This window comes from Vitis riparia, chromosome 6 (assembly GCF_004353265.1).
Source record: "Vitis riparia cultivar Riparia Gloire de Montpellier isolate 1030 chromosome 6, EGFV_Vit.rip_1.0, whole genome shotgun sequence".
Taxonomy (NCBI): domain Eukaryota; kingdom Viridiplantae; phylum Streptophyta; class Magnoliopsida; order Vitales; family Vitaceae; genus Vitis; species Vitis riparia.
The window spans coordinates 5,949,438-5,969,591 of NC_048436.1; the positions used below are offsets into that span (position 1 = coordinate 5,949,438).

The window sequence follows — 20,154 nt, forward strand, 5'->3', positions numbered from 1 at the left end:
ACAGGAATGGATCATTTGCTGTCAGTTGTATTGTATGGTTGGAAAGTGTTTTGAGGTCTTGTTTAATGCTTTTGTCATCCACACAAAAATGATGAAAACCATCCAAATATGGCTTTAAACTTTAACCGCTCATTCACTCTCTGTTTTTCTCTCTTTCCTCTTATTTGCCCACTAACTGTTTGTTATTATACCCAATAAAGAAGAGAGAGGGAGGGAGGGAGGGACAGAGAAATAGAGAGATAGGGAGAGGGGTGTGTTGTGTGTGGGTGGTGGATGAATTGATGAGATTTTTGATGAAGAAGAATATGATGAACTGAGGTGTGTGAGGGACCTACCTTCATGCTCTTCATCATCATCATCATCATCATCATCTGCTTCTTCATCTTCAATCAATCCCAATCTCCTCCCTTCACCAACCCAAAGATCACCATCTCCTTTTCTTTTGAATAAATTGTTTGTCTACTTTTTTTAAACAGATCTTCAGAGGTTGGTTGGGTCACCTAATTGTGCTTCATACCCAACCACCCACACCCAGATCTGTTGTTCTTTTTTTTTTTTTTCTTTTTTTTTTGCTTTTTTTTATTTTTTTATTTTTTTTTAAATATCTCCAAGGATTTGTGTTTGTTCTATACAAATTCAAAGATTTGGAGATATGGGTCTTTGTATCTAGACTCATCTTCAAACTTTTCTTGGAATTTCCATGTGTCAGAATACTGCATATTAGATCTGAAACCCCCACCATCTTGATTGCCTTCCTGGATTCATTCAGGAAAACTCACTCACTAAATCCCACAGTTACACCCCTCTCTATATGTGTGACAGCTGGTTTTGGTGCTTCCACGGATTTGCGACGTAATCTGTAAAGAGATACCTCTCCTTTCCCATTAGATTAAGCGTATAGGAGGGAGGCCCACTGCTGGGTTTGGTGGGCTTCGCGAACCAATAAAAACCCGAGTTTTGAAAGGTGTTGGAGATCCTCTTTCATCCTCTTTTTTATAAGGCGAGAAGGAGAGAATACAAGTGGGATGCTACTTATTTAGACCATTCCTTTTCCACAATTTGATCCATCTTTGGGTTGTTTCTAGTCCTTTATATTAAGCTAAGAATCTGACCCATCACAGAATTCTCCTTTTCTGATGCTTTTCTTCTTGATCACCTGCTTCTCCTTCTTCCTCCTCTCCCACTCTTTTTCTATTAGACCACTTCCTTCATGGGTGAGTGAGATCAGACTGTCATCATCCCTTTGGTTCTGGAAAGAGTTATCCTTCTTTACCATTTACAGGTCCATTAAGAATAGCCTTTTTGGTGGCTTCTGGGGAATTCCTTCAAAAATGTCCTCCACGGAAAAGACCCCCCTCCACAAAGTAGAGAATGTTGAGGTGGGATTGGAGATGGGGTTACTGGACTTGCCTGAATTGGTATTGGAATGCATTCTTGAGAGGCTTCCACCTGAAGGGCTTTGCAGTTTGGGGGGTGTCTGCAGTTCTTTGAGGGACAGGTGCATGAGCGACTACTTTTGGAAAAGGCACATGAAGGATAAATGGGGTAGAATTTTAGGCCGAGCCGCTTACCGAGAGTGGCAATGGCATATGGCCTCTAGGAAGGATTCAGATACCCTTGAGCAAGGCAAGCCAAATGGCTTGATGAGGTTGCTATCTCGCTTCGGGCCTCTTTCTTGGATTAGATCAAGATTAAGCAATAGTACCCCACAGAGGAACTCAGTTCCAGTGGATTCCATCATGTCTTGGTATCTTGCTCTTGAGACTGGCAGGTTTTGGTTCCCTGCACAGGTTTACAATCGTGAGGTATGGACTGTAACTGCTTGTTTCCAGCTATAAATTGTTTGTCTTTCAACTTCAATCTCCCACTTCCTTAAGGCTCATGTCTACAACCTAAACGAAGTCACTTCTGTTTATTCTTTTGCTCTCTGGGTTTTTCTTTTCATAATGGAAGTGTTTTTGCTGTTTAGCAGAGTGGCCATGTTGGGTTTATGTTATCATGCTATGATGCAGAGCTTAGCTATGATTCCCACACTGATACCTTCCAGGCCAGGTAAATGGAGAAATGACCTTCAAGTAGCCCACTGTTCAAATAGTATTACTCTTTCAATCATGAATTAGGTAAGAAATTAAGGATGGTGGGTGGCTTAAACCTGAGATGATTTCTGTATTGCAGGTATCCCCCACATGGAAGGAAGACGGTTGCCATAGAGAATGGAGTGTCTTGGGACAGGCTAAGAGCACCCCCTGTCGAAACTCCTCCACATGATCTTCATATGTCTGACTGTTTGAATGAATTACACCCTGGTGATCACATTGAGATTCAGTGGAGAAGAAACAAGGAATTCCCTTATGGTTTGTTCTTCACTCTATACCCTTACATCCCCTTACATCAGTTCCAGACTCTTTACTGTTTATCAAATTTTTGTTGCTAGATCACTACTGGGTATAAGCTTGTTTGTTTTCTTTCCAGACACTTCCCTGTTTTTCCTTTATTTTCTGTTTGTTATCTTTAATCCGGGTTGGTGGGAGGTGGGTTAGGGGTAGGCGCACTTAAACCTCAAGGAAATTTAATGGAAGAAGACTGGTTCAACCTTTATCATGACATTATTGACTTAAGCAAAAAAGTTGTTGGCACCTAATTTTCTTTTTTTTTTTAAGAGAAGAATCAAGCCAACAGTGCTTTCCAAGTAAATTGCCCAAATATCATTACAGTATCCTTTCTCTTGACAAGATTGACCGATTACTGTTTCTCTTAACAACAAACAACTTTCTTTGTACTAAAATAACTCTTCCATGAATTTGCTTTCATGCACACCTCAAACAAATTTCTTTAGTCTTTCAATATAAAAACAAATGAATTATATTGCAGGTTGATTCACTGCTTGATATGAGGTGCTATCATATTGCAGGTTGGTGGTATGGTGTTGTAGGACACTTGGAATCATGTGATGGGAATGAATCTTATTGCCGCTGTCATAATAGTGGTGAGTTGATGTGGGGTTTTTTTTTTTTCCTGCAAGTAGGACTTTTTGCTCCTCCAACTTCCAAAAACATGAAAAATAAGGGGAAAAAAAGAGAGAGAAAGGAAGGGAACAACTACATAGATGAAGTTAGGAGATCAAACTATGTTCCCATTTCTTTGTATAATAAAGTGAGTAGAGAGAGACCTTTTTCTGTTTTTTAGGGGGTTGGGTTGTAGAGGGGGGGTAGTGATTAATTACAAGACGCATTAAATCGTTGAAAATGTGGTTGGAATGCATGTAGCTTTGCTCAAAAATCAGGCCCTGGTTTTTGTAGGTCCCTTCCTTGATTCTCATCTTTCTGTATGTGGTCACCTTTTGTGCTATTTGATTGGTCCCTAGACATATCTTTTTTGCTTGTCAGTATGTCATAATTTCCTCCAACAGTGTCATAACTTCTGTCTCAGTGGAATGCATATGGCCAACCATTCTGAAAGAACCTACGTTTCCTTTAGGTTTAGGTTCTGTTTGGTTGCCGAGTTGAAATCTTCCAGCAATTTTGGCTGGAAATTTTATTTCTTTTTTCTGTCTTCTCTCCAACCAAACAGAGTACCATGATTTATAACTCAATCATCAATGCCAGCTTGACCCACCAGTCAAGTTGCCTCACTTGGAATTTCCATTACCCTGTTGGCTTCTCTTCATCACTTTTCTCAACTTGACAGGATATAGCAGGTGTTAGATTTCTTTGAATTCCAATGGACAAAGTTCACCTAGCAGATTTCTATAAACTTAATCTTTACTGGGTCTTAGGGACCCATGTTTACTTGTTTTTCACATGGAAATTTCCCTTCAAGACATTGATTTTGTGCCTTGTGTTCCTTTCTTTAAATTTTTGTCAATTATTGACATTTCTTTCCAAATGCCACATTGCAGTGGAATATCTTGATGTGTCTATTTATGCATAGAGCTTCAGATGCCTTTCCAAAATTTGGCCCAGTTTCTTCTGATGACCCCTTACATAATAACCCTAGAGCAAAGGCGGGGTTGTACCACTAAATTCAATAATGAAGAAGTTGTTCAAGTGCCAAGTTACTACACATGGTACAATTTTAGACTGTCTAGAAAAATTATAGGAGAGCCCCTCTGCAACCCCCATTTTTTATCTTTTACTTCATAATCTTGGGTTAGTTACCCCCCATCTATGGTGCTGTTGAAAGAAATGTCCTTATATTTCGATTATTTAGTGGATATTCCATGGAATCTAGCAGAGTTAAGAATAACATATTTACCTGTCAAATGACTTTGTGGTAGCAGAGACTGTGGTGCTGGAGTTTAATCAATATACACCAGGTTCACGGTGGAGACGCACGTCCATCAACAGAAAAGACCATCGGGAAGAAGGAAATGAAGCAGATGGGTTCTATGGAGGAATCAGAAAACTCTGCAGAAATGATGAGATTTCTGTGTGGAAACAGCTTTGGCCGGCCGAAGTCCTGGAATAGGCTTATGTATCAAAGGGCTGTCAACTGCTCACCATGGTTCAGACATAGAAGCCTAATTTTCTTCTGACTAGTGAGAAACTTCTGTTTTTCAGTTGTAAAAGCAGCTTTTAGGAGCAGAAAATGGGCTTCTATTTCATTTGCATGAATGTGGAGGTCATTTTCTTTTCTTTTTCTCCTATTCTGTTTCATATTTTTTCATGGATTTTAGGAGAATTCTTGGCTATTTCATTAGGCTCCGCTCCATGCAAATTGCCAGCCTCCTAACTGCAAATCTGTTGTACCATGTTTACCATGATATATAATTTTTAGTTAGTTGCTGTTTGTAATCTTCTATTCTCTGTTCTTTCCCTGTTCTATCAGCTGCCAGATGGTCCAACCTTCACCACCATTGGCAAAAGATGAATTCAATTAAAATGCACTTGAATTTGAGAGGGGGACTACATGAACCACATTTCAGAGACAACCCTCTGACAAACCCATCTTTATGTGACCAACAGGACCACATTGATGTCAATGAGACCACCTGGTTGTATTTATAATAACAAAAAATATGAATCTTCAAGAAATATGTAGAAGCAAAGTCTCCATCAGTTCAGCTCAGTTGATGTTCCTTGGACATCTAATTCCAAAACCAAAGCATAGAAACAACCTTGGCCTGTATTGGATAATTGTCTTCATCTCTTGATACACCCTTCTCTTCCCACAGGAATGAACTGCTGCAATAGACTTTCTAAAGCTCCATCCCCTTGAATTCTGAGGCGGCTTCCACAGTGCTTCAATTCGATATCTGGGTTTCTCCTTGCTGCTTTCCCCACCCATAGAGACGCTCCTGGATAGAAATGCTTTCATCCTCTGCCTTCTGGTTTCCACTGTACAAGACCCTTCACCTTCTTGCCTCTGTACTGTCTTCCCTGTGTGGCCTGCAAGCTCTATAAGACTATCAGGCCTTTCCTGTCCCACTTTAAGGTTCCTCACCCTTCTTGCAGTAGCCAACCCTTTGGTCTTGGCAGGTGTATTTGGGCCTTTCCCACCTTGTTGGGCTGGTTTACTGCTCCCCATTGCTTTGTTTCGGAATTGGAGCCAACTTGCATAAGCTGATCCATTGTTCTTCATGTACTGATTTGGATTTGGTCCCAAGAGTGGCATTGATGCTTGGGTGTTCAATCCTATTGAATCACTAGACCTCTGGGGAGTGATGGCACTCAACGGTGAAAGAGATCGAGCCCGTCTATGATGGCTTCCACAGGCTAAATCTTTCTGTTCTGCTTTAACATTCTTCAAAGCTGCCGTGAAAGGATCATAGTCATCGTTCCACAAAGTCCTACGCAAAAAAGTAAGCCTAAGTACCGAACTTGGGGAACTGGGGGAAGAAGCTGTTGGGCTCAGGTTACCACTCTTATTGCCATTAACATTTTGAAGGCGAGGTGGAAGCTTCAATGGCAGCACCTGTCCATTACAGAAGAGTTCATCTGCAAAAGCCATAGCCGGCTGAGAATCCCCACACTGTTGCTGCTGCTCTTGATCATGATCCAACAGGTACTCAAAATTCTGACTCTTCTCAAACTCAAAGCCATCAAAATCAAAATAATGACTCGTTTCAAATTCAAAGGCACCAAATTTGCAGCTGACATCTTCATGTGCCTTTGGTGTTCTTGGCCCAGAATCACAACTGGAAGGAGCTTCAGATACCCCTCTTGTGGGGCTAGTTGGCACACTGTAGAAGTACACATTGTTGAGGCTGCATTTAGTTGGACGGGTGGGTGCACTCACATAGGGAGTATCATTTGGGAGTGGGGATGCCACCATTTCCATGGTTTAGCCTGCTGAATGAACCCAATGGATTAGCGTTTCTCTTAAAAAAGCTCGATATCGTGGAAGGGAGATTAGTGCAGACCCTTTTTCCTCTTGAATTAAAGGAAAAACTTGGTCATATATATAAGAACTGGGTCCTCAGCAGGTTCCAAAACAATCTTCAAAAGCTTAAACATAGGCTATGGAAAAGATCTCGGTTCACGTCCCTTGCCTCAATGCCTAAACAACTTTACAAACTTAAAAGGCACGATATCATAGTGATTACAGCTATTATATGCTCTATAGTTTATTGAAACAATACCTAATCTTGGAGGTTTCTGAATAATATATATGACCAAATATTTGTCTTTTTTGCTTCAACATCCATGCATTTACCACTGTGCAAGATACTGAACCTTGTAGTTTTCAAAGTTCATGCCAACAAATGAATAAACAGAGATAAGCTTTGTTTTCAAGGCATAGATAAAGAATCCATGTTAAAGAATTGGGCAGAAAGAGTGATGCAATTCAAGCAAGGTTTCATGTGAATTGGTTAAGTCACGGATTGGATTTGTGTGCTTCAAAAGAGAATCAATCAATCATGGGTTAATCACTATTCAACTTGTGACAGTCTCAGCAGCAAGAAGAGTGCATTTGAGTGGAATTTTTGTGCCAAAAATTGAAGAGATTTAGCACCCATAAAAGAAGGCAAGTTTATGGTTCCACACATGCAGCAACTCTGTTATTTTTTCTAAATAAGATAACCTCTCCAATGGATTGTACTGGTCACACCCCAAACCCAGGCTAGAGAGACTGGGTTTGGCTCGACTTAGTCATAGTAAAAAACCAAAAGCTAAAGCAAAATCAACTTCCACAATAGATAAAGGAGTTGCTATTATGAAATTTAAACCTTGGATGCTTTTTTTGGATTGAAATAAGTTTTGTCAAGGGATTTTTTTTTTTAAAAAATTGCATACAATTTTTGATAGAATTCTAAGTGTGTATATATATGGAACGTCAAACATGTACTCATGATTAAGATATATTCTCTATTGAAATATACATTGTTAAGTTTGGAAGTAACCTTAGTTTGCAGCATGAGCAATATGGAAAGGTGCCTGAGGTACTACAAAGAATGGAGGAAAGGCACCAAGTTAGGTCACCTTGTAAAGTAATATGGGGGAACGGTCTCTGGATTAAAGTCTCTAGAGGAGGAAGAGTAAGTACCCTAAGGTGAAAGACCTTAAAGAATGCCTCATGAATATTCTTTTTAGAATTAATGGGGGATATAAACCTATATCTCCATGTGAGAGCCTAAAATTTTAGGTACATGAGCTTAGATATCTCAATTGAGCAATAATAACAGCATATGGCAAAGGTATATGTGTGTGTGTATATACTTGCTATTAAAGGTGTGATCCATGATGGGATTATTGGGATTGGATCACAAGTGCATATATCTAAGATCCTACGGCTATAAGATCTAAACATAAGTGGAAAAAAAAAAAAATTTCGAAGGCTTTTGTAGGTGTTAAAAACTTTATCTTTAGATTTAGATATTTCTAGATCCTATTATAGTTGACATAGGCATCTCAAAAACTAGGTGTCTTCCTCTTGATGGTTGTATCATCGATCCTTGGTACATTTGTAGAATGGATACACACCACGAGGGTAGAGAGAAAGGGAGGCTAAAGTTTTTGGAAGACCATTAGTCTAAAAGTATTCAACTTTAAAACCTAAGGGCTTTATATAAATTGACGTTTAGGTTTAAGTGACTTTGACCCAACTTAAGTTTGGGTTACTTAATGTAGCCTATTAAATCCTAATTAATCAAGTAGCTTTAATATGTTTTAATTAATTAATTAACCAAATCTAAAAAACCCTAAAATAAATAATCATAAATTCTTATCTAAACTTGTGTTTTACCAAAATACCCTTATGCACATATAAGATTGAAACTTCAACTTCCCTCAAATATGTGTTAATAAAGACTTTCAACTTGAGCAAGGACTACTTGTACTCATAAGAAAATACTAATTTCCTCAAAATCGAATTCTGACAGTGATTTAACTTTCTACTAAAGAAAGTCAACTACACTCCAATAACCTATGATATTACATTGAAATGAAAAAATATTAAATCTAATTTAATCAATTTTTTTGGGTTTGTGACCTATTATCCACTAGATGTAGGGTCTCCATGTAGGGATGGCAACGGGACGGGTTTTTTTGGGTACCCGCCCCTTCCCGCCCCTAATGAGACAGAGTTTAAATTTAATAAACAGGTTTGGGATGGGTATGAGATTTTTTTTTTTAAACCCGGGGCGGGTTTGGGTATTGCCCCATCCCGTCCCGCCCCACCCCTATTACATATAAAATTAATTTTAAAATTAATTTAATTTAAAATTTTATTTTACTATTTTTAATATATAGATAATAATAACAATTTTTAATAAAATAAGTTATAAAAAATATTATTATTTTATTATTTATAAAATATATTTATTTTAATGTAATTAAAAAATTTGAAAGTAATTTTTTTAAAAAATTAAAAAGAAAAAAAAGAAAAGCTAAACGGGGCGGGACGGGGATGAGGGCAACCCGTCCCGAACTCGCCCCGTTGCCATTCCTATCTCCATGAATGGATATTCATAATCTAACAAGATGAAAGCTATTAACCTCTCAATATTACCTCTACCATCCTTGAATCTTAAGTCTTAATATTTTATTATCAACTAATATACTCCAATCCATAAAGAATATATGTCAAATCTCACTTAAAAGAATTACTATGGTACTATAGATTTCATAGTCACAACTATTACCTAAGGGGACACACTATCTCAATTCTATGAGATATTATAGTGCTTTTATTAAGAATACCTATTGTCACCCATCTTAATCGACAATGACCCAATTTGTATGGAATATAAGACCATCTTAGGGTTTCATTCATAGGTCAAAGTCATTGAAGACCTTAAAATTAACTCAATTGTTTAAGATTTTCATTCTACCAAACCTAAAGTAATCACACTAAAGGAAGGGTGAACACAGTAATTGTCATTTTTTTTCAAATTTAAACTTAAAGAATGTAATGACAATTATATGCGATCATATAATAAATAAAATCAAATAATAATTTGCATATAAAATAAAGAGAGTAGGAAAAAAAATTGCAAACACTTGTTTTTATAGTAATTCAGCATAACCTTGTCTACGACCACTTCCTTCAAGCTCCTAACCAAGTAACCATTCCAATGGCAAGGCTTCTAGCCCAAACCTTCAAACTTTCTAATTATGGATTCAATCAACCTTTTTAGACTTACGACACCAAGCTTCCTCTTGGATTATGGTTCTAAGCAGCCTCACAAGATATAGAAAGTAGCCTTAGGTTCATCTAGGTTATTCTATTTCCTTGATCTGTACTTCATCCATCTTAGAGAGTCGTAACCCATGTTCTCCTTTAGGCATGGATTAGATACCGACAAATATGGTGTTGAAAGTGGCACCATCAAAATTGACAAGTGAACAAGGGTTTTTGCTACTTGACTAGATCCGGTTTCTGAGAACCAAGGATTTAGATATACCGACAAAGTTTATTGAAAGCATTCGAGATGGAAGGATGAAAACACACTCAAGCTTTAATTCACCAAATCAATGCATTCTTCCTGATGAAGCTAAAAAAACTATTTTTGGGATGATGAGGACCGTTCTTGAGAGATTTCAATTCTAGACCAAGACTTTTGTATGAACCGGATTACTCTAAATGCAGATAAGCTAAAATTTCTTGGTGTGAGATTTGGGTCGGATGCTGTGCAAAAACTTCTTGTTGATCTCTTTGAGTCTCTTCCTGCTTCTGGAATGAGTAAAGAGTGTGCATTTTCTTGCTAATGAGGCATGGCTGGAAGTAATGAGGGGGGAAAATGGCTGAAAACTTTCAATGGCTGTAATGCTCCAAGGGGATCTGTTTTCCTACATTGTTCATCATTATTATAAGAAACATTTCCAACACCCATTCATATGTAGCAATACTTTCCGATTGTAGCACCTACATTTTAGAAAACATGTTTAAAATTGTAGGAATGATAATTTGACGAAGAATCGTATCACTTGCATATAAATCGATTGCATAATTCCAGTCAACTTATAATATAGGAGTCATCCATTTTAAAGGCTGTGAGTACCGGTTGACATGTTAAATTCGATTAATAGTAAACTGGTCGACCTATTGGTCTATATATTTAAAATTCTCCTACTTTACAGTGTCTACTGATTGAGAAAAAAAGTCAACCGGTTGAAAAAAAACTCAACCAGTAGACATTGGTTGCATGTATGTTTTTGCCATTAAGTTGAAATAAAAAAATGTCAACTGATGAATATTACTAAGAATGTGCTATATACATGCATAACCTTCATTTTTATTATATATATATATATATATATATATATATATGTATGTATGTATGTATGTATGTATGTATGTATGTATGTATGTATTAAATTACATATAGGTTTGGAAGATATTTTCCCCATCCATTTGAAGGTTGGGGGTAGTTAGATTAAAAAAGCTATTATGGTTTTGTTTAACAAATCATTATTGAGTTAAGAATGATACCTTGATAATGGAAATTGCAAGTTTGATACAACTTTAACTCAAGAAATGTGGTCGTTTGTTTTTTTGTATGAAAGGCTCTAACAAAGAGAACACCTCTTTCACTCTCCAGCTTCCTTAGAAAATGTTGGTTTCCAAATAACTAGTAACATATATAGGTGGTTGGTTGGTGAAGTAATGAGAGATTTTAATAGGTTGCCACATGTAGAAAAAAAACTTGTATAATGGTACACTTGGTGGTTGAAATTTACTATTTTTGGTTTATTTTATTATGGGACATTAAATAGAACAATAATAAGTAGGAGGAGAAGTCACCCTAATGTGGATCATTACACTCATTTAAAAATGATCTATGTATAACTTTACAAAATATAAAGTGGAGCTATGGACTTAATTTATAAGATTTACATTTCTCAATGGAATTTACCCTAATTAGTTTAATTAAGTTGTCATACTATATCCTACTTAGTATAAATTTTAATCAATTAACTTCAATTAAGCTATCGTACTATATCCTAGTTATTATAAATTTGAATATATTAACCTTAATTTAATTAAGGTATCATACTATATCCCACCTAAGAAAATTGTTAGTCAATTAACCTGAATTAATTTAATTAAGTTATCGTATTATATCCTACTTATTCTACATTTTAATAAATTAACCCAAATGAATTTAATTAAGGTATCATACTATATCCTACTTATGAGAAATGTTAGTTAATTAACCTGAATTAATTTTATTAAGCTATTGTACTATATCGTAGTTATTATAAATTTGAATCTATTAACCTTAATTAATTTAATTAAGGTATCATACTATATCCTACTTAAGAGAAATGTTAGTCAATTAACCTAAATTAATTTAATTTAGTTATCATATTATATCCTACTTGTTATATATTTTAATCAATTAACCTAAATTAATTTAATTAAGGTATCATACTATATCCTACTTATGAGAAATGTTAGTCTATTAACCTGAATTAATTTAATTAAGCTATCGTACTATATCCTAGTTATTATAAATTTTAATCTATTGACCTTAATTAATTTAATGAAGTTGTCATAGTATATCCTAATTATTATAAGAACAAAATAATTACCCTGAATTAATTAAATGAAGGTATCATTCTATCCTACTTATTAGAAATGTTAGTCAATTATCCTGAATTAATTTAATTAAGTTATCATACTATATCGTATTTATTATAAATTTTATTTAATTAACCTCAATTAATTTAATTAAGCTATGTCCAAATATTTTTTTCATATAATCAATCTAACTAGGGTGATAAATTAAATGACAAGTATGGGAAATTTGAAATTACTAAAATACAAAAATAATGTTTCATCTATATAGAACATTAATTTAATTAAAAGGTTTTAACCTCAAACTACATGCATTTCAATTTAAAACCATGGTCGACCGATATGGGCAACTTGATTGGAGTCAAAACATGTGCTCTAATGATACATATTCTATATGATTTGTGCACCAAAAGACATTCAAATCACCCAATTTGACCTAAATCAATGCTAAGTCCCTAGCCATGAGTTTAATTTGTACTTTGGAGACTTATCTCAGGTTCAAGGGAAGAAAATGGTGCAAGTTGAATCACTTTAGATTTTGAAAGATCAAGAAAGGGCTAAATGAGGAAATAAGTGAGTCAAGACTCATGGACCATAAGGAAAGGCAAGATGAAGATATCATGAGTTTTTAAGATGAAAAATAACCATTATGGAGTAAGAAAGAAGGCAAGAAAACATGGGAAATGAGGCATGAAGCAAGATTCAGTTGCATGGAAATTTAGAACTCAAAAATCCGATGATATTATATACTTTGAATTTGAGGAAAAATTTAGAGAACTTAATGGAGTCCATTGTATACATACTATATATTTTTTCTAATCTTGGGAAGTCAGGAGTCCAACGCTTCAAACGGTGTGTAAATCGGAGCTGAAATGAAGAAGTTATGGTCATTTGAAGACAATTGCACCAAACTGGAAGGTCATTTCGAAATGATTTCGAAATTCAACTTATGAATTCGAAATCCACTTCAAAATGACACCAATTTCGAATTCACCCACTTCCACTTTGATGTTTCGCCTCCTCTACCTCGGGAATTGCATCTATTCAACTTATGAATTCGAAATCCACTTCAAAATGACACCAATTTCGAATTCACCCACTACCACTTTGATGTTTCGCCTTCTCTACCTCGGGAATTGTATCTAGGGCACTCCATCCGCCCTAAGTGGACCCCACATGACTAGTATTCACCATTTTATTATTTTTTAATCATTTTTAGGAAATTATTTTGTAATAAGTGGCCAATGAGAGTGTGCCACGTGTTAGGTAATTGATGGTATTATATAAACTCTCTCAATTCTAGGTTTAAGGGATCTTGAATTTTTTTCCAAAGAGTTTGACATTGAAGGTGGAAGAAGACGAAAACGTGGTTTGTTTTCTTTTTCTTCTTTATTAAATATAAAGTTTTTAGTTTCTTTTGATTCAAATTATGGATTTTTACCCTATTATGGATTGTGAATGTGACACAACCCCCATGAGAGGTTAAGAGCCAACTTGGGGCTTGAAGCATGAAAACCTAAGGGCTAGGAAACCTATAGGGACAATGGGTAAATTATTATAACAATGAGATTAATTATTGGTTGGGTGACAATTTATCAATTTTTTTATTCTATCCTTGTGAGTTAGTTTAGGGAATGATACGGTAGGTTATTACCTGATACTAGTGATTCTTGGTAATTCTTGATCATTGGTTATCCTCGTCTTCCCTATCATTATTTTCCCTAAAACAAAGCTATAAGGAGTAGGAAGGGTTAAAAAGACAAATCTTAAACCAGTAATTAATCTCATTCATCTGATGGTTTTAGGAATTTGTTTTAGAAAGGAAAAATTAGGTTTCAGATGCAATTTTGAGTTATAGAACTCAACTTGATCGCGAGCAACTAAGATCCCAAAACCCTAAGATCATATTACTTAAAAGACCGTTGTTTTCTCTAATTTTTATACTCTAGGTTGGATTGTGGAAAACCCCAAACTTGAATCAATCGAATTTAAAATCAATATTCATTTTTTTATTAATTTAATTTCTTTTACTTAGTTTAACATTATTCACATATTGTTTTTCACTTTAGGATTTAAACAAAACAATTCATTTATTCTAGTATTGACAATTTCTATAAGCCAGTCCTTGAGGACGATACCCGGAATACTACAAAGTCGTAGTGACTTTTTCTCTTGTTTTTTTTTTTACCAGAGTTGCTACATAAAAATGCTAAATATTTTGGTACAATAGAGAATTTCGGTCACAACCCACTTAAAACCCTCAACTCTTCCCTCTTCTCTTTCCTTCAATTTCAACTTCCTGAAATCCCTCAACCCCAAATCAACTTCCCATGGCACCAAAACGAGCACCGGTCGTAGCAAGCTCCAAGGGTAACAAAGGAAATAGACTGGAGGTAGCAAGGACTAGCGCTAGCAAAAGGAAGAAACCGGAGGTAGCAAGGACCAACACCAACAAAGGAAAGACACCGAAGGTAGCAAAGACCAGTGCCAGAAAATGGAAGACACCAGTAGTGGACGAAAATATTGAGGTTCGTAAGAAGGCCACCTTTGATCGAGCTACATTCATAACCCCAAAGCTAGCACAAAGATTTAATCTTCATTTTTCCAATAGTACTGTAATCTCGAGTAGGAACATTGATTTTTCAAAGCTCGTTTATTTCCAATTTGATAGGCTTTTCACGAGAATGGGATGGCTACCTATTGTGTCCGTGAAAGAGTTTCTTTAACCTAGGCTTGTGAAATGCTTCTACTGTAATATGACTTTTGAAGAAGAAAGACCCATTAGTATAACTGTTAATGGTGTACAAATAAAATTTGATATAACTGAGCTTTGTAAGATTTTAGACATTCTAAATGAAGGGGCTTGTTTATATGAATCAAAGTTTTTAAAGGTGAGGTGTTTTTGTGCCCATGAGGTGTGGCGTAAGCCTCGAAGCGTTGAGGCGTAAGCCTTTTAGGACCCTCATTTTATAATTAATAAATATTTTACAATATTTAAAAAATAAAAATAAAATAGCATAAATTAAAAACATGAAAACAATCCATTAGAATTATAAAAAAAACCTTACTAGTTCCATACTTTCACAATAGAAAATAAAGGCAACCATACTAATAGTTCCAAACAACCATAACCAAGTCACAAAATATCAAATAGAGTTTAACACATTACTACAATGTTTCAACTTAAATCATCATTTCCATTGTCATCATCATCCTCGTCCAATGTATCAATAGTTGGAAAGTTCCCACTATCAAACCCTCCCAACTCATCTAACTCCTCATCTTCATGAATTAGTGTCAAATTCAACTCCTTCCCTTTGCCTTTGCCTCCACTTTTACCTAACATAAAGTATAAATTAGGTGTAAATATTATAAGTTCCTGAATAAATTTAACAAAATTTATAACTTAAAATTTTGAGTACTTACTTGCAAATTCATCATGTTTTCTTTTGTTGGAATGTGAAGAAACCATGTTGTTTGATGACGCTTGTGTCTCTTGGTTTTGAGATGACACAATTCTAATGGCATCAACATTAAATAGTTCATTATCTTCAAGCCAACAAAGATCAAGCGGGAGGAAGGGATCTTCTTTCTCCACAATCCACTCATCATCCGAATCAATCTTATCTACCAAAATCGGATCAACATTTTGTTTCCTTTGTAGACTTCGCTCTCTCAATCTAGTGTTGTACCTCACAAACACTAGAGCAATTAACTTCTTATGTTTGAGTTTATTTCTCATTTTGGTACGAATCTACAAATAATAATAGAAACAAATGTATATATTAAAATTAAATTAAAGTTCTCTAACATTAGAATAAAAATGCATATACTAAAATTTTTTAAAAAGTAGAAATATTATTGATTCAAAAGTGTTCCAATTTCTCTCACATCTTGAAGCACTACAAGTGAGGCTAAGGACTCGAACAACAAACTTCTGCAACTCTGGTGTGGAACCCCTAAAATGCATCCACCAACTCGTAAGACTTCTTAATCTTCAAGAATCAATTGCAATTCGGCTTCCAAATTCACCCATTGCTTGGTCATATGAATCCAACTAAATGTCAGCTTTTAAACGTTCTTGGTAATCCAACATCCTATCCATGCATTCAAATAATCCTTTCATCACCTCATCCACATTAGAGAACTTATCTTCATAGCACAATTGCGGATTAAGATAATAACCTGCCGCATGTAAAGGCCGATGAAGTTGCGGAGTCCATCTTGCATCTACTTTTCTCCAAATTGGGTCATATTTCCTCTTCATGCCCCCACAATTAAATGCAATTTTATCCTTGGCTGAGTCCATCAACTCATAAATATAACCCATTGCTGGTCTTTCCTCTGAATCAACATTTCTTAAGACACTTACTAATGGAATAGTGGTCTTAATACAAAAAGCAACATGAGGCCAAAAATTTGGATCGAACAATACTACACTTCGAGCTTTTACACCTTCTACCTTTTTGGCCCATGTACTAGAACACCATTTTTCAGAGAAGAACATTGCTATAAGAGCTTGTTTTTTATTATAAAGACTTTGGAGAGTAAGAAATGCAGTAGAAAACCGTGTAATTGCTGGACAAATAAGTTAATGATTTTTTGTAAATATTCTCATCAAGCTAAGAACCCAAGTATGCCTATATATGAACTTCACCACTTGTCTAGCTCGCAAAAATGTATTAGTATGAACATTTAGCTTCCCAACATCCTCCAACATCAAATCTATGCAATGAGCAGCACAAGGAGTCCACCACAATCTTCTTCTCTTTTCCATAATCCTCATTCTAGCATTGACATAATTAAATGCATTATCTTTAATAACTTGCACAACATTCTCCTCTCTAATTTCTTCAACCACCTAATCAATTCTCCATTTTTTTATCGTATCAGATGCATAAATTGATTTCAAAAACCATGTGCCAACAGGACTATTTACCAAAAAATTTATAAGACATCTACTTTTTCCATTTGTCCAACTATCTAACATAATTGAGCATCCATATTGCTTCCAAGCTTTTTTGTGCTCTTCCATCATGATATTTATATCATTCACCTCTTGTTTCAAAATCCATGTCCTCAATTCATGCATAGATGGAGGCTTAAACCCGGGCCCAAAATTTGTAATTGCATCAACCATAGGAACCCAATAAGGATCATTCACTGTATTAAATGGGAGACCTTTTGAGTATATAAACTGACCAATTTTTCTACACACTTCCTTCCTTTCTTCTAGCTTCCACTTAGAATTCAAAGTACTTTGTCTAGGTTGTGAAATTGTGAATTTATCCATGGGTCCCCTAGGTATAGGTTCTTCACTCCCATTTACACTCCCACTACCATTTTCATTACCACTGCCACTCCCACTCTGCAATGTTCCCATTGTTTTAGAGAAAACACTCTCATTTGGACCCACACCAATTTCTTGGAGCAACTCATTTCTTTTTTATTTTTGTTCTTTATAATTACTCAATGCCTCTTGGCATTCTAATCTAACATCTTCACTGACTTTAGTACATGGTTTCATACCATGATGAGTTCCGGCTAGGTGATTTTTTAGTCTATTCACTCCTCCCACGCATCTTTGATTACAAAACTTACATCGTATATACTTTTCCTCAGAGACTTCAATAACATATTTTCACACAAAATCTTTTCATGAAGCTTTCGAATAAAAAAAACTCATTCTAAAAAATAATAATAACAATAATAATTAAATTTCATTATATAATTGACCTTAAAAATAATTATAAAACATAATTGAAATGTCAAATTAACAATTAAAAATTAAAAATAAAGCAAGAAAGAGTGAAAAAACAATGTCGGGTGCCTATTTAAAACTCTAGTGTTGTGCATCGTTTTAAAAATGGTGCAGCACCATTTAGCTTTATTGCATTGTGCATGCATAAATGTTGCTGCCAGGTGCAATAAATGTTGTTGGAAGCAATAGAGGCTGCTGCTGGGTGCAATTAAGGTTGTTTTAGGGTGCAATAAAGGCTGTTGCAGGGTTAACAAAGGCTGTTACAGGGATTTATTTAAGATGGTTGTGAGGGAAAAAAAACTAAAGGTCAAGAACCAGAGAATAAAAATAGTGTCGTTGAAGTTATGAGAAGCTGGACACTGAAAAGAGTGAAAAATAGATATAGAGGAGAGGAGATGAGAACGCTGGGACCGTGTGAGACTAAGAGAGGGTGAGTGACAGAGAGAAAAAACCTATCTATTGAGAATCGAGATGAAGTCGTCGGAGTAAGAAAGAGGAGTTGCAAAAGAAGAAGTCGATCTTCAACTTGCCAAAGAAGAAACCGATTTTCAGGTTGCCGAAGAAGAAACTGATCTTTAGGTCGCCGAAGGTATGAACCACGAAGAGCTAGGGTTAGGGTTAGGGTTAGGTTTCTCCCCCAATTTGTTCTCTTTGTTCTCTCTGTTCCTTCTTCAGTCTTCAATGTGTTTGCGGGGTTATAAAGTTTTCAACGGTAAGTTGTTTCTTTTTTTTTTTTTTTTATTAGCCACCTCAGCAAACCAAAGGCTCACACTTTAGTGAGCAAGGCGTCAAAGGCGTACGTAGGGCGCGTCTTTGAAGCACTTCAGGCGAAAAGGCGTTCGCCTTTTGTGTTCAACGTTGTTGTGCCAATGCCTCAAGATGTTTTCTAGATGCCTCGCCCTAGAGCATGCCTCAAGAGCGCCTTTCAAAACACTAATATGAATCAAAGAAGTGGCCAAGGGTGGATGGTTTCAAACCTATAGAAACTGTATAGATACTGTGTGGTTATCAGAAAGCTAGTAGACTAACATCTCATTCATTAACTATGTTGAGTTGTATCATACAACACATGATCTCTTACATTTTTATCCTTAAAAGAGGACATTGAGACGATGTATCTTTCTTGGAAGTGTTTTTGGTTGACAACATTCTGACTAAGAGAGATTAATATGGGGCATATAATTTTTTGGCATATGAAAACATGTTCATTAAGCGAAGATTCAATCCTCCCATATGGCTTGTTCATCACAAAGATTGTGAAATACTTCAATTTGAATTTGCGGAACGAGACAAACAGTAAGAAACTAAAATCCTTTGATACATATGATCGGGTTTCACTTCGTCGCATGCATTTTGTGCACAACAAAGATGGTTCTTAGGGAAGAAAGTCTTTTGTGCCCCTTCAGATGTGGATATGTCTTCAAACGAAAAATCCTCCAATGAGGAAAATGAAAATGATGATGTAAATGAAAGATGTATTGAAAATGAAAATGCGACAAAAATACCGTCAAACAATGGGGTAGGAGTAAAGGTGGTTGCAGATCATCCTTCAAAAATTACTAGGAACGAGGTTGAGGCATCGAATAACCTCAATGCCCATATTAGCTCCATTAGTGCACGTTTAGAGGAGATGACGTTAGTTAATGATGGACGTTTGACTTTTTTGGAGCAGCGCATTGATAGTTTCCAGGAGGAATTCAAAGCGGGTATGCAGGTTATACGAGACCAACATGATGAGATTATGGCATTCTTGCGAGCCTAGTTCCCACCTCATGACCCAACCCATAAATGACCATTTCCTACATCTTCCATTGCTTATATAGCTAACAAAGTTCAATTTTTTTTTTTTTTTTGGGACATTTGGCTAATGTAATTTACATTTTGTACTTATGACTTCCTCTTACGACTTATTTGGGTACTGATAAGCTATTCACATATATGGCATAAATGTTTTCTCTCACTATTGATGATAGTATATGGATGATGTATTTACTTATACATTTATGGATTATATTATGCATTGATATATTTAGTAAGTAATATGGTACTTTTACCTTATTTTGATATGTTTCATGCGAAGATTAAAATTTCCTGCATTTTTTTTAACTTTTTTTTTTTGTATATTTATAATTATGGGTGGAGATGATATAATATGAAGTTCCATTGGGATGCCATGAATTTTTAAGTCTCACTTTATTGATTTTCCAATCGTTATAAAAGGGTTTCCTACTCATCGCATGAGAATAATGGTAGTTTGTTCACCCTAGAACAGGGAGCCTAATCTTTAATGCCACCATTAATTCATACCCATGCATATTTATTGTTGCAACATGTAATATGGATTAGGATTTTGAATGCACTGTGGTTGTTGGAGGTTACAATTGTTTGGTTCAACTTCAATTTCTTGATGCAGCGAAAGACATAAAGCTATT

At 35.6% G+C, this 20,154-nt stretch overlaps 1 protein-coding gene across 3 annotated transcripts; it reads left to right on the forward strand.

Moving 5' to 3' along the window:
• Positions 1–217: 217 nt before the first annotated feature.
• On the forward strand, positions 218–4,798 carry LOC117916352 (F-box protein At2g32560-like). 3 transcript variants are annotated; one of them, XM_034832304.1, is made up of 5 exons: positions 228–1,805; positions 1,970–2,052; positions 2,176–2,354; positions 2,912–2,986; positions 4,280–4,798. In XM_034832304.1, the coding sequence occupies exons 1-5, from the start codon at positions 1,137–1,139 to the stop codon at positions 4,465–4,467; spliced, it is 1,194 nt and encodes a 397-aa protein (XP_034688195.1). In that variant the 5' UTR covers positions 228–1,136; the 3' UTR covers positions 4,468–4,798. The 3 variants fall into 3 exon arrangements, with proteins under 3 accessions (XP_034688197.1, XP_034688195.1, XP_034688196.1); XM_034832305.1 differs by having other exon boundaries at positions 1,137–1,805; positions 1,973–2,052; XM_034832306.1 differs by lacking the exon at positions 2,912–2,986 and having other exon boundaries at positions 218–1,805.
• The last annotated feature ends 15,356 nt before the right edge of the window (positions 4,799–20,154 follow it).

Coding starts and splice junctions, on each gene's coding strand:
- LOC117916352 (XM_034832304.1), top strand. CDS start 1,137: ATGCTTTTCTTCTTGATCACCTGCTTCTCCTTCTTCCTCCTCTCCCAC. Junction 1,806..1,969: donor CACAGGTTTACAATCGTGAG/GTATGGACTGTA, acceptor TTTGCTGTTTAG/CAGAGTGGCCATGTTGGGTT. Junction 2,053..2,175: donor ACTGATACCTTCCAGGCCAG/GTAAATGGAGAA, acceptor TCTGTATTGCAG/GTATCCCCCACATGGAAGGA.